Here is a 16,006-nt window from a genome sequence, read left to right as displayed (position 1 = left end):
AACCAGCAAAATTTTTTTTCAAAAGTGAAGGAAAATTTAAGTCATTTACAGATAAACAAAAGCAGAAAGGGTCCATTACCAGAAGTCCTTCTCTACAAAACATGCAAAAGGGAGTCCTTCAGTTGAAATAAAAGGGCACGAGAGAGCTAAGAACATTGGTAAAGGAAACTATATAAGTAGATATAAAATCCTCTATTGCTTCCCTCCTATATGACTCAGGAAAATGTGGAAAATGACATATAAAATCTAAGTTAATGGATATACAATGTGTAAAGATATAATCTGAGACTATAATAGCATAAAGGGGGAGGGATGGAGATACATAGGAATAAAGCATTTGTATACTACTTATTGAAACTAGGTTGGTACTAATCAAACTTATTGTTAATAGTTTAAGATAGTAATTGTTATTACAAGGATAATCATTAAGAAAATCACCAAAATATCTAAAGGGAAGGAAAGAAAAAGGGGTTCAATAATGGTACACCACAAAAAAAGAACTAAATGCAAGAAAAAGACAATAATAGAGTAAACGGGAAACAAAAAGCATTCAAGACATAAAAAACAAATAGCTAAATGGCAGAAGAAAATTCTTCCTTATTATTACCTTAAATGTCAGTGGATTAAAGTGCCCTATTAAAAGGCAGAGATTGATAGCTTGAATGAAAATTTTTCTTTCTACAGAAGACTTGCTTTAGGTACAAAAATGCAAAAAGGTTGAAGGCAGTAAAGATATTCCATGCAAACAGTAATCAAAAAGAGAGGCTGAGTGGCTGTATTTAATATTGTCAGACAAAATAGACTTCAAGTCAAAAAAAGATTACAAGAGACAAAAAAAGACATTATATATGATAACAGGCAATCCAGCAAGGAGATATAATGATTATAGACATACATGCACCTCACAGCAGAGGCCCAAAACATACGAAGCAAAAATTGAAAACTTAAGGGAAAAATGGGTAATTCCACAATAATAGTAGGAGACCTCAATATACCACTTTCAATGATTAATAGAGCATCTAAACAGAAGATCAATAAAGAAATAGAGAACTTGAAGAACACTGTTAAGCAAGTTAGAACTAATGGACATATACAGAATACCCCACCCAACAACAGGAGAATACACATTCTTTTAAAAATCACATTGAGGGCGGGCCGCGGTGGCTCAGCGGGCAAAGTGCTTGCCTGCCATGCCGGAGGACCTCGGTTCGATTCCCGGCCCCAGCCCACGTAAAAAAAACAAACAAACAAACAAACAAAATACAATAAAACAAGAAAATGTTTAAAGATGTTTCCCTTTCTTCCTTCCTTCCTTCCTTCCATCCTTCCTTCCTTCTCTCTGTCTTTCCTTCCCTTCCTCCCTCTCTCTTTAAAAAAAAAAAAATAAAATAAAATCACATTGAGCATTTTCCAGGATAGATCATATGTTAGGCCACAGATGAAATCTTAATAAATTTTAAAACACTGAAATCATACAAATTATCTTCTTAGATCACAATGGAATAAAGCTAGAAATCAATAACAGAAGGAAAAGGGAACAATTTACGAACGTTTGGAATTTGAAAAATTAATGATTCAAGGAAGGAACCACAAGGTAAATTCAGAAATATCTTGAGATGAATGAAAACCAAAACATAGCATACTAAAACTTATGGGATGCAGTGAAGGCAGTGCTCAGAGGGAAATTTACAGCTCTAAATGACTACATTAAAAAAAAAAAATCACATCTGAGGAAGTTAGAACAAGAAGACCAAACTAAACTCAAAGTTAGTAGAAAGAAGGAAATAGTAAAGATTAGAGCAGAGATACATGAAATAAAGAATAAAAAAATAGAGTATTAACAAAGACAAAGTTGTGGGTTTTTTAAAAATAATCTTTAAACAGACTGACAGAAAAAGAGAGAGAAGACAGAAATAATTAAACACGGGGACACTACTATTTACTTTAGAGAAAAAAAAACAATTTTAAGAGAGTACTGTGAACAGTTATATGCCCACGAATTACCTAATTTGATGCAAGAAGAAACAGAAAATCTCAATAGAATTATAAACAAGTACAGTGATTGGATCACAATAAAGAAAAGCCTAAGACTGATGGTTTCACTGTTCAATTTTACCAAAAATTTAAAGACAATTTAAGATGGATTCTTCTCAAAAAATAGAAGAGGAGAAATTATTTTCTAACTCATCCTATGAAGCTAGCATTATCAAGATACCCAAGCCAGATAAAGATGGCAAAAGAAAATGAAATTATAGACCAATATTCTTTATGAATATAGACATAAAAATCTTCAACAAAATATTGGCAAACCAAATCCAGCAGTATATTAAAAGAATTAAACACTATGACCAAGTGGGGTTTATTCCAGGAATGCAAGGATGGTTCAATATAAGAAAATCAACAATGTAGTACACATTAATAGAATGAGGGGGGGAAATCACACAATCATTTTAATTAATGCAGAAAAGGCATTTGATAAAATCCAACATCCTTTCATGATAAAACCCAGTAAACTAGGGAACTTTCCCAAAATGATAAAGGCCATTTATGAAAAGCCCCCAGCAGATATCATACTCAATGGTGAAAGAATGAAAGCTTTTCCCCTAAGATCAGGAACAAGACAGGATGCCCGCTGTCACCCCTATTATTCAACATTGTTCTGAAAGTCCTACTCATAGTATTCAGACCAGAGAAAGAAATAAAAGGCACTCAAATTGGAAAGGAAGAGGTAAAATTATCTCTATTTGTAGATAATATAATCCTAAACAGAAAATTCCAAAGAGTCAACAAGAAAGCTACTAGAAATGATATACAAATTCAGAAAAATTACAGAATACAAGACAAAAATTCAGAAGTTAGATTTTTATATGCAGGTAATGAACAATCTGAAAAAGAAATCAAGAAAAACAATTCTTGTAAAAATGCATTTACAATAGCATCTGTTCTAGTTTGCAAGCTGCCAGAATGTAATATACCAGAAACAGAATGGCTCTTAAAAAGGGGAATTTATTAAGTTGCAAGTTTACAGTTCTAAGGCTGTGAAAATGTCCAAATTAAGACACCAACAAGAGGTGACCTTCACTCAAGAAAGGCCACTGAAGTTCGGGGTTTCTCTCTCAGCTGAAGGGCACATGGTGATACATGCTAGCTTTCTCTCCCAGCTTCTTGTTTCATGAAGCTCCCCCAGGGGCATCTGCCTTCTTCATCTCCAAAGGTCTCTAGCTATGTGGGCTCTGTAGCTTTCTCCAAAATGGTTCCCTCTTAAAGGGTTCCAGTAAGCAACCCCACCTTGAATGGGTAGAGACACATCTTCATGGCACCCATCAGATCAAAAGTTACTATCCACAATTGGATCACATCTCCATGGATAATCAAAAAGCTTCCACCCAGCAATACTGAATAAGGATTAAAGGACACAGTTTTCTGGGGTGCATCATAGATTCAACCAGTACAGTTGGGGAACTGTTTACAGTACCTATAATTTTTCTGGATTGCCTTTGATGATAAAACCTCACTTTAGCAACCTTGGCATTAAAATTGACCTCATGCTAACTGTATTATCACAGTCCCCCTTCAAAAAGGGTCTATTACATTTATTCTAAAGAAGCACAGGTAGTACACTAATTAATACTATAAATAACACTAAATACTTCTGCATAATTATGGAGATACTAATTACATGGGCTGCATCAATTATCTATTGCTGCACAACACAAACCAAAACTTAGTAGTTTTACTGGCAAGCAATTCTGTGAACAAGAAATTTAGGCAGAGCCAGCTGGGCAGTTCATCTGCTCCTAAGGCCTGAGGTCACTAATGGAGCTATAGTCATGTGGCAGCTTAATTGGGCCTGGATGGTCTCAGATGGCCTCACTCATATGTCTGGTGATTGGTGTACATGTCTTTAGTAGGCTCACCCAGATTTCATGTGGCGGAAGAGTTTCTAGCAGCAAGAGAGGGCAAGCCTCAATATATAAAGTGCTTTTGAAGCTGTGCCGTATGTAACATTTACTAACGTATAACTGGTGAAACCGAGTCACATGGCCAAGCCCAGAGTCAGTGTGGGAGGTGGAAATGGTATTGATACAGGAAGATGTAAATTATTATTAGGAGCCATTACTGTAACAGTGCACCACATTGACTGCTAGATATTTTACCCAAATAATGAAAATGAGTTTAAAGGGCACTGTTTCACTTAGCAATAAACTGGAACTCTATGAAAATAGTATTTCTAATGCACTGGAAGATAAAACAGAGTATCATGCTAGCCTTCAACTTTGCCAATAACCAACAATGTAATCTTGAGGTAAGTTACTTAATATTCTTCCACCCTTGGTAAAGTAGAAATATCACCACTTTTCTAGTCTACCTCATGTGGTTGTTTCTCCAGCAGAACTCAATGCTGGATCTATTGATGATCAACCATGTTTCCAGACATTGTTCTGGAAAAAACAGAAACTAAGAAACAAACTTCTATAATATACAAGAATGTGGGCAATAAAAAGCCCTGGAAATAATCCAAATGTACATCACAGTAGAAAGGATAAAAAGAAATATATTTATATAAAAGAACACTATACAGCAGGTAATATTAATGAACTACACATAACAACCATGTGATGGCAATACATTTTATGCACAGCAAACGTAGGGGTTTATATTCAACCCACACTTTGCCTACAAAGCTACAAACCCTGATTTAGGGCTACATCTGTCTGGAGAAATAAGTGCCTTTTTCTTTGTCCAGTGGGTCCTTCTGTTCACCTGAGGGGCTGTTTTGGTGCAGAGGGAATGCCTCTTTCCAGTTCTTACAAAGGCACAACATGGATCAATCTCAGAAACATAATGTGGAGTAAAAAGCAAGACACAGTATACATTCATTATGATTCCATTTCCATGATATTCCAAATAAACTATTGTTTAAAGATCAAAAATATGAGGTTAAACTATAAAGAAAGCATGGGAATGAGACACGAAATTCAGGATACTAATTACATCTATGCAGGAGGAATAGGAATAGGATTAGGGAGAAGCACAGAAGAATTTCAAAGGCAATAAAGTTTAGTGTCTTAAACTGGGTACGGAGTACATATGGGTTCAAAGTATACTTATACTTTATCTTATGCACATATATATTCAATATTTAATAAAAATAATTGGAGAAGAAAAAAGACTTATACTACGCACTCTAATGGAGGAAGATAATCACTCAATACCAATAAAGGCATGTACAATTTGTTTCAAAAAGAAGCCCACTGGTTGAGGCATGTCAAAGTACTTTATAAAGTAATATATATATACTATAAAATGATAACTATTCAAGTATATGATGGTTATTCACACAGGTTTCAGTTTGATAATTATAAGTTTACATCATTTGCTTTTGCTTTTTTAAAAAGTCATATACAACTAATTCAAACTATAATTTATAATAAGCAAAGAAGCCACTATAAAATGGATCTAAAAAATATCACAATGACATCTGAGGAAAACCTTCCACCTGTTCCTCCAAGGCCTGGTAACTTGATACAATAATTCCTTTTATTTTACTCCCCAGAATAATTAGAAAGCAGTACAAAAGACTGGACTGAAGAAAACCAATCACTTGCTCAAAAATCCAAGCAATTTTAAATTCATCTAGGTTAAAAAAATTATCTTTAAAATGCTAACCACATGGTACATATATACATAAGAACAGTAAAGTATGTTCCCATTTATATTTTTAGAATGTTACTGTATTTGTATGCAATGTAAATACATTAAAAAAATTTATTGTGAAAAATAACACATATACAAAAAAGCAATAAATTTCAAAGCACCCTACAAAAACTAGTTGTAGAACAGATTTCAGTTTGGTATGGGTTACAATTCCACAATTTTATTTTTACCTCTAGCTGCTACAAGACACTGAGACTAAAAGAAATATCAATATAATGATTCAGCAGTCATACTCATTTGTTAAATCCTATCTTCTCTGTTAAACTCCACCTTCTCCTTTGATCTGTCTCTCAATCTTCAGGATTTATTTTATCTGGCCTATGAATTCATCTGGAGGTTGTAGGTTTTTGGCAAGTAATCATAGTGCATCGAACTTTTGTAGAATCTCAGATAAAGCCCTAGGTATTCTGTAGGGATGACGGGAACGATTTTGGTTGGGATTTGGCAAACCATGGTAAACAGCAATGTCTAGTTAAAACTTGCATTAAGAGTAGCCTCACAACTCTATCTGAACTCCCTCAGCCTTATTTGTTACAATTCTTTTCCCCCTTTGGTCAGGAAGGCATTATCAATCCCACAGTGTCAGGGCCAGGCTCATCCCTAGGAGTCATATTTCACTTTACTGGAAAGACTTTCACCCCTGGATGTCCTGATCTGGGGGGGGGGAGGGGGGTAATGATTTCACTTGCAGAGTTGGGTGTAGTGAGGGAGAGGCCACGTATGAGCAACCAAAGAGGTCCTCTGGAAACAACTCTTAGGCCTAACTATAGGCACCTAAGCTTCTCCATTACATAAATAAGCTTCACAAGAGCAAGCCTCAAGATCAACGGCTTGGCCTGTTGACTTGGGAGTACCTAATTTGAGACAGTATCAGAGGTTTCCCTAGTGCCAAAGCTTAATAGTTTCATATTTTTCCTCCTGTCCCTCAAGAGACTTTGTCAATACTTTAAAATTACCTGTTCAACATACTCTAGGATGCATCCAGACATTACATTAAGCTGTACAGAATTACAAGCCCACATTCCCGTTCTGGGCTCACTGTGCTTGGGGTGTTCAAAGGATCTATCCATATACATGTTGAGTTACATTATGTGCTACAGAAAATTTAGGTTCTGGACAAAATAAATCTCTCTTCCTTTGGTCTTATACAGTAGGAGAAATTCTAAAATATAAATAATGTCTTCTTTGCCCCTATATTCTGCTTTACCTTAGTCTTGATCCAGTCAGCATCATTCTTATCTCTAATTGAAGCCTGATCTCTTTTTCAACTTCTTTAACAGTTGTTGTATGTGGCAACAGTGACCTTCAGAACTACAAAACTGCTATTCTGAGTCTTAGATATTGTCACACTGGTACCCAAAGTTCCAGGGAAATATCAGGTTTTAGATATATGGCACAGCCTCTCAAAATCTAGAAATAACAATTACTGCTCTGGACTATATGTGACTCCTGTAAGAGCTTACAATCTAGGCCTCAATTTTCTTATAAGTATTTTCTAAATGAGACTATACAATATTTGCTTTTTTGGTTCTGGCTTATTTTGCATCACATAACGTGTCACAGGTTCATTCACAACATGGCATGCCTCACAACTTCATTCCTCTCTATGGCAGCACACTAAATGAGCACATGTATACACCACAGTTCAATATTCGACTTCTCAGTCAGTGTATCCTTCAGCCATCTCCATCCATTAGGTATCATGTATAATGTCCAAAGTCAACAGTCCATCAATACCCTCAATTTTAAACAATTTTCATTGCTCCAAGAGAAAAACAACCAATAAACACACCCTCAACAAACAGAAAATCCAAACCTCCCGTTAACTCTGATGTCTTCCTATTAAACATAGCTCATAGCAGTAGCAGTTTTTCCCCTATACCAGGATATTATAAACACTTTGTACAAAATTCATACCTTTGATGTAGTTCATGCAAGAATTTCTTTATATCTTCAGTGTTAACTGGTGGGATACATGGGTCTATACAAGCCCTTTCATCATGTTCACCTTCCATATGGCAATATTACCTATAGATTCACTAATGAACTGCCTTCACTTCTATCCATTCCCTTACATTTAAGTTCAGCCCCATTAGCTAACAGTTCACCCATCTCTAGTTTGTGTATCTCTAGGTCCCCTACATTCTCTATTATAAGTCTCTGAGTTTACCTTTACTATATTTTCAGAATGCTACTGTATTTGTATGTATCTATATATGAATGCATATAAATGCATTTTTTGAAGTCTAAAACAAGGAGTAGATGAGGGGTGGGGAGGAGGGAAAAATGGAGGGAAATTTTTAAGATATTCCTTCAAATTATCTTAAATATTCGATGTTTCATGATTGAGGAACATACAACCTCTATAAAACTGCAGACACATCTTGGGTGTCTAAGACTATATTAATAAGCTATGTTTTATAAGGTCCCTTTCACTTCATTTTCTTTAGTTAAAATAAAATGACTTTTAAACCAACTAATTTAACACACAGGAAATTTCTATTTTCTTTTAACTGAGAAAGTGAGGCAATTTTTAACATACCACATTAAGAATATAAAATTACTATCATGAGAAAACAAATATAAATAAGCTTCTATTATATACCGGCCAATCTCATAATGATCATGTGTCAACTAATACATAATCACAAACCATTCTTCATTAAGGTTATCAACCTACAATAGAGTTCAGATTCAGATGTACTCACACAAAAAAATGCCATTTTTACAACCTAAAGCTACAAATCAGTTTAAAAAGTACCTGAATAAAACAAAAAAAGTAATTTCAAAGTTTTCTCACAAATAAGACTGGATTTTAAAAGATAATGCTTAATAATCAATTTAGTATTCTTCATTATGAAACGATTATGTCAGGGTCTATTCAAAAGAGTACCAACCAACAGCAAGATCATATGTATCACACTAAGTTTCAAATTCAACTAAAGAACTATTCAAAGAAGGAAGAATTATTAAATTTATTATTTCCATCCTATGGAACTCCTGGAAAATCTTATACCTAAATCCTACTTAAACAATGTAACATAATAATTATAACATTTAACAATTATGTATATCTCTATCTATATTCAAAAATAATGTGAAATATTAGACCCCTTTCATCAGGACCATTAAGCTATTTATGAAAAAAAGAGACTGTATTATTACATTTTGATATTTGTTTGATTTAAAACAATCGCATTAAAACAATTAGAATAAAATTGCTATTCTGTTGTCCAATGCTATACTACTGCAATTGCATTTTTACACACAAACATGGTATCTAGTTACATAATTTTGGAACATTTGGAAATTATAGGAAATCATAATTCCTATAATCCTGCCACCCCAAAGTATCGGTATTCACTATTACATTATATTTATGGGTTTTCTAATATTAAGCCCATCTCTGTATATATGGATAACCAAACTTGGTTTAGTGTTTGATCTCCTTTATCTTATTTGTTTATTTTTTTTTTGCATGGGCAGGCACCAGGAATCGAACCTGGGTCTCTGGCATGGCAGGTGAGAACTCTGACTGCTGAGCCACTGTGGCCTGCCCTGATCTCCTTTATATATGTTTGGATCTGATTTATTAATATAATTTTCTTTATTTCTATATTCATAACTGAAATATACCCCAAATTTTTCTCTTTCATAATATTTCAGTTTGGTTTAAGTATCAGAGTTATTCAGATCTTATAAAATGAATTGAGAAATGTTTCCTGTTCAGAATAATCTGCTCCTTGAAATTTTGGTAACCCTCATCTGTATAAACACCTGGACCTAATATTTTCCTTGTGAAAGATTTTTTTCTTTACCACTGCCCCAATTTGTTTTTAATAGTTAAAGGATTTTTCAAGCTAATTATTTCTTGAAACAGTTCAAATAAATTAAATTTCTCTAGGAACTGATCTATCATATTCACAGCAATTTGGACCAAAAATTCAAAACTCTTTAAAGCTGTGACATCCTTTCATTACATGAATTTAACACCAGCCACATATGTATCTTGAGGGTGTTAAATAACAAGCTCACTGTTGCTTTGTTTTTACTTTTATTTTATTTATATTATAGTACAGGAATTGAGAATCCTGTAACAGGTCTAAAAATAACTGGAAATTTTCTGGGTAACACAAAACCGTAATTGTTACTTTTGATAAAAGAAATGGGCATGCATATAGTTTAGGTAACACTTACCTCCAGAAACAGGGGCATCCATGAAAACTGCTCCCATTTTCTCAACTTCTTTGGCCAATTCTTTTGAAACTGTGGGATCGATAGTACTGGAATCTATTAATAATGAGCCTTTCTTCACTTTCCTAAGTAAATAAATAAAGCTATTTATAGTTTACAATTCTGCATAAGCAATTACCTATAGAATGAAAGTCCACTAAAACCTGCCAGATATCAAGGAGGTCTTTGGTTTAGTATTAAAAAATATTACTACTTAAGTACTGGTTAAAATCCTCCTAGTCATTTTCAGATCAATTATAGTTCAAAGTAAACTAAAACGCCTTCAAACAAACCAAAAAAATCTATAAAACTACATGGTATAAATTCTGGTTTCAGATGAAGTAAATCCTAACCATAATAATATAGGCAAACCTAAGATGTAAGCAATTTAAAGCATCTATTAACTTTAAAAGGGCTATTTGATAGGATTTAAATTTTTGTCAGTAAAGTAGCTAAGTCTTAAGAAAGCAATTTGCCTTTAACAAGCAGTACTGAAAATTTCACATACCCATGTAAATTCCATGAGATAGAATAAACATAAGCAACTGAAATCTAGCCTTTCACTTTAGGATGGCATACTCCTTAGCAAGGCACAACTTTTTAAAATAAAATTAAACAAACAAGCAGAAAGGAAAATACACAAATGAACCCGGGAAAAATTTCACAGATTAAATCGTTTCCTTCTTGGTAGGTATGTGTGTGCATGCACATATGCATATATATATATATGAAAAGGGAGCAGTATTTTCATATATCATATTTTATACCAATGCTTAAGTGGCATTTTTGTAGCAAAACATCTTTTGTACTGTAAGTACAGATTATATACCTACATAGTACGCTTATAACCTATAAGCATAACCTATCTTTGCTAGGAAACTATGACTTAAATTATTATTTATTTAAAAGGGTAATCCTTAATTCAAACTTTACAAAGTTCTTACTACAGATATACTAACCTAGAGAACATATAATCGCAGTTATGACTGGAAAATTAGAATTTAATATAAATATTGAAGGAGACAACAGAACATCATTGATAAAGACTGCGAAAAAGAGAAATAAAATCTTTCTATTAAAAAATAGCATAGAAAATGGTTTAAACAATAATTTTAGACATGAATTGATCTGCTACAATGCAATGTTTAGGTATATTCTACAGAAAAAAAAGAAATCACATACTCAATCTTCAAACAAATGGGAAATCTAAAAATTTACATATGTGCCAGGTGAGAAGAAATAATCCCCACACCCACAGGAAAATAAAGGACTATTCATGAGAAGCAAATTACAGCTCGATATAAAACCAAGCTCTACCAAAGCATTCTCTGGCAGAGATTGTTATTGTAGCAGCTACCATGTTCCTCAATAAAGGATATTAATAAATGTAGGGTTGTGTCTCCTACAAGTTTCAGTAACTTTTCCCTGAAAAGTAAAGCAGGACCAGAAATGGAACAGGCAAGGTAATGAGGCAGCTAAGAAGTCTCAGGACCACACACTGTGCATCAGAGGGCTGCTATCCTAAATAAGTGCTTTCAAACTTACCTGAAATCTAAACATTTATTTTACCAGTTTTCTGCCTAATATCCTCTTGTGTTTTACTTCAAGTTTGTGAGTTTTCCAGAGCAATTCAATTTCAAAAACTTCAAATTTCAAGTATTACAGTTTCATGAAATTAAACTCTCTCTTTTAGCCTATTATGTGTCTATAGGGCCTAACAGTTTGTTCTAGCTCTTTGCTGAAATTCAATAGCAAAACAAATTCAGACAGAAACCAGCAAGATCAGAAAACTACATTGGGAATTCAATTAGTCATCCTAAAATAATCACAAGGATTTGGCAACAAGCAGCAATTAACCAAAAGTTTCTTCAGTGTGAATAAGCACTGCCTAAGAAACTGTGACCTGAAATACATTTTATTTAAAGTATTACTTCTAACCTTTAATTAGAATTTCCCAAAGTTCTTACTACAAAGGACATATAATTACTTTTCATGATATAATAAAATGTTAAATAACAGTGCTATTTCCAAAGTTTGGTTTTATTTTTCATAGAAATCTTTTTCTGAATTTCTATAAGTCAGAAGAAACTTATGTAGTAGTTCTACAACTTGTAATAGTTCTACAGTTTTAAAAAAATGCAGATTTTTAAAAAATCCTTTAATATAAGAAACATCATCATTCAATATTAGGAAAACAACAGGGTAAAAAGATTTAAAAAACAATTACAACTTCCTAATAGTTCTAATAGATACGAAATTTATGAGCTATCAGAAAAGAAAATATCCACAGTTGAGAGATACATACTTTAGAATTCCATTTACTCCAGAATAAACTTCAATTGCATTGATACTTGTGGGCAGCATTGTAATAATTCTGTCAGCTTTTTCAGCTACATCTGCTGGAGAAGACACTACCTTAAAAAAATGGCAAAATCACATTATTTAAATTAAAATGTAAGCAGTTTCTAGAGTACATGTAGGACCCAATTTTTATGCATGCTTATAACAGTGACAGTGAATGAAAATTAATGCTTGCTTCCAAATGACTAAATCAAGGCAAAAAGTTCACTATCCAAAATAAAGAGTCCATTCCTTACACACATAAAGTTTCAGTTTCTATGGAATCTAATCTACTATTTACTTTTAAAAGTGTGATGGGAGTTGAGGGGTAAAGGGCAAAACCCAGCAGCCCTGGGAACAGACACATTTCTCATGGGTTCCTCTAGCTCAGATTCTTAAACAGCATACTTTCTGGTATATGCTTTGACTAAAAAAAAATACTCTAGTACCACAGGACTGGTAACCCAACCATAGGAGTCATGAGTGATTTGGTAGGCAACTAAAGCCCCCTAAAGTAGTTCAAGTCCCAATCACCATCATAAAGCCCCCTAAAGTAGCTCAAGTCCCAATCACCATCATCTTCCAGTTCTCTACTTTCAGACAAAAAAAGATCCTGGATCAGAAAAGGTCAGGACAAGGATGTGAGCACTTACTGGAAGGACTGTGAGCACTACCATGAAGGCTGACGGTGCATGCTACCACAAATTAAGCAGAAGCGATTCATCAAGATAGACATATAAACAGGCATCAAGGCACACTTTCATTTTCAACACTCATTTGGGCTTTAATAATGACCATGAGCATACTATAAAAGAAAAGTGCTCTGTCCATCCTCAATTTGTATTTCTCTATGTGTGTGTGCTGCAGCGGGGCTGTTTCCACTCAAAGTCCCTCAACCCCCAGCTCTCTCACTCACTCTCACGTGTATACCTTGATACACTTGGCCAGCCTGTCAACAACCAAAGAGGTCAGAAGAGACCAGGTGCTCACCCTGGGCTCAAACTTTCCTTTAACAGAAAGAATCTATCACCTCAATTGTCACAAAAGCTCCTTTAAACCATTTTGTCTCTCTCTACTGGGAAAAAAAGACAAACAACCATGAGGTAGATAACTGAAGGTTTTTCCACAGAATCATTCACATATATATTAGAAACTAAACATATTTTCGACTGGAAAATTTGAAATAACCTGTAAACATCTTATGAATGGGAATGCTTCCACTTTGCCTGTGGTGGAAGTTTATATCATTTCTGTCTTTGATGTGAAATTGATGAAACTAAAAAATAGAAAGCCAAACATAGTGTGCAAACTAAGTATAAAGCTAGAAGTAATTATACTTCAAATTTCCATAAGAGATTATTAGCCTCTAAATCAAATTCTGGATAAATGCAGTTTTACCATAAAGCAACTTTGTAAGTCATTATTTAAAATTTTAGACAATCAAGTATCCTAGTACTTTAGGTATTAACAGTGTAGGAAATGATATTATAAAAGCTATCAGACTCTAAAAGAAAAATAAAGATACCCTCCTTTTTTCTGTGTCATTCCAAAGGCAATGTGGCATTTTAGAATATAAATGAGGCACACTCACCATGCATATTTTGAGACATAATGGGGATTTGACACAAATAATTCTGGAAAAGGAGGGCTTTTTATTTCCCTGTCAAATTCCAAAGAGACATAAATTACATGAAAACCTTTCCTACAACAAATGAATACTGAAATTCAAAATGAGGCAACTATTTCCTGCCTTAAGTTTACTCAAGAAAATCAGAGCTCAGAAGATGAGATAAGAAAAGAAAAAGTTGTTGTGTGAGTCTAAGAAAAAGAAAAAGCTTATACATAGGAAACTAATGTATAAATTAATAGTGATTTGGATTATCTTTAAGGGTTTCTTGTCTCCAAAGCAGAAAGTAAACTTAGGCAAAGAAATTCTCCATTCCTGGCCAAGATCAAGAATAAAGTTCCTTAAGAGAGCTCCATCTGTTCAACCCTCACATAATACAGTAAACAAGATGCAAAATGGTGGCATTCCATTCAGTGGCCTTTCCTTCTATCACAGCTCCTTCTCTAGATTTGTAAGAAACTGAAGTAACCCCTGAGGTCAAAGAATCTCTTTCAGATGTTCTCTTAGGAATTGAGAGAGTACCCTTCCACTGAAGGAAATTCAATTCCATCTAGAGAAGAGCCCTGTGGAGTACCAACAATTAGCCCACAGAGCTAAGGATGTTTCACATCTCCAAGCTTCTCATGCCCCCATGAGCTGGCAGTGCCAATTCATGCAAATGCCAAGTGCATGGGGTGGCCAATCAGCCCCCTGCTTCCAAAGCATCTGCTTCTCGGGATGCTTGGGTTGCCAGAGTACTGCTAAACCTTCAATTATATAGTAGAGCAGTGTCAAAGATCACAGGCCCAGAAAACACACACATACACACGAATGATAGTGATAGCTGGAACCTTACCATTGTACTAGCCACAACTGCTCTATACCTAATGACTGTATATATTTGGTATGTCATAATAACATTCTCTAGCTTGCACTACACTACAGATGAAATTTTTTTTAGATAGATAGATGTCTGTCCGGTACTCAAATAATCTTGCCTTTGATGTAACTTCAAGAGTCTGAAATAACTGACTGACAAAATTTGGCCACAGCTCAAAAACTGGGGAAAAAAACAAACCTTGTTACCAGTCTGACACTAACCACAAAAGCCTTTAGGAGCCAAACTAATTAGAGTCACTTCAATTACATTTGCTAATTGAATGGATAAGCAAAAACAGCATGGATCAGTGAAAAGAACACCAATTTGGGAAGCCAGAGACCCGGGCTTAGTTCCAGCTCAGCCACTAAGTCTTATGTGCTTTTGTGCAAATCACTTATCTCTCTGGTTTCAGTTTCCTAATGTATAAATTAAGAATAGTGATTTGGGTTATCTTTAAGAGTTTCCAATCTCCAAAGCAGAAAGTAAACTTAGGCAAACAAATTTATTTTTCATATTTAGTAATCTAAATTCTAGGGAGGTATAGCCTCTGTGAAAAAGGACTGATGGGATAGCAAGCATCTGCAACGTCTCAGCACAGGTGTACAGCATTAGCAGAACTTGCATTGTACAGGTGTTCTACATGTCCACATCTGAGGATGATCACTGACTAACTCTGGACCATGGCTTTTCTTTGATTGCTGGACTGTCCCAGGCAGATCTACTGCTAATTCCAGTTCCCTCATTCTTCCACTATCATGAATTAAGATGGCTCTACTTTTCTATTATCTCAACTTTGAACACAGGAGATTGGTTCCCTCACACACCATGATATCTACAGTCTTTAAGAATTCTTGCAGCTGGTTTCTTCTGTACTTAAGTTTTTTTTGTTTTTTTTTTTTTTTTCCGCATGGGCAGGCACCAGGAATCGAACCCAGGTCTCCAGCACAGCAGGCAAGGACTCTGCCTGCTGAGTCACCGTGGCCTGCCCTGTACTTTTATTCATCTGTTTGCTAGCCTGCATCAATGGCAGGTGTGCAATATAAAGGGTAGGGGACTGGATAGATTAAACACAAAGTCTGCTTTGCTGAAGGAAGCAAGGAGCAGTCAGCAGGGCCAAGAGGAGTCTGAGGGAATTGCACCTCCTTTTTAAACATCCACTGAAAGGAGACAACTTTGAGCATGAATGCTTTATATAAAGAGAAAAAACTTAACTGCCTCTTCTAGACAAA

General features: G+C 34.7%; 1 protein-coding gene across 8 annotated transcripts in view; it reads right to left on the bottom strand.

The window, feature by feature from the left end:
* The window catches only part of HIBADH (3-hydroxyisobutyrate dehydrogenase), a 225,526-nt gene that overhangs the window by 107,040 nt on the left and 102,480 nt on the right, over window positions 1-16,006 (bottom strand). For 6 of the 8 annotated variants that reach the window (XM_077121036.1, XM_077121054.1, XM_077121045.1 and 3 more), the window contains 2 exons: window positions 12,257-12,366; window positions 9,916-10,037 (listed from right to left, as the gene is read on the bottom strand). In XM_077121036.1, coding sequence (XP_076977151.1) covers window positions 9,916-10,037; window positions 12,257-12,366 — 232 coding nt within the window. The remainder of the gene's footprint in view (window positions 1-9,915; window positions 10,038-12,256; window positions 12,367-16,006) is intronic. The other 2 variants (XM_077121072.1, XM_077121081.1) reach the window with 2 other exon arrangements.

This window comes from Tamandua tetradactyla, chromosome 1, assembly GCF_023851605.1.
Source record: "Tamandua tetradactyla isolate mTamTet1 chromosome 1, mTamTet1.pri, whole genome shotgun sequence".
In the NCBI taxonomy this organism is placed as follows: Eukaryota; Metazoa; Chordata; class Mammalia; order Pilosa; family Myrmecophagidae; genus Tamandua; species Tamandua tetradactyla.
The sequence above is the reverse complement of the archived record's forward strand: the minus strand, read 5'-3'. Positions and strand labels throughout refer to the sequence as shown.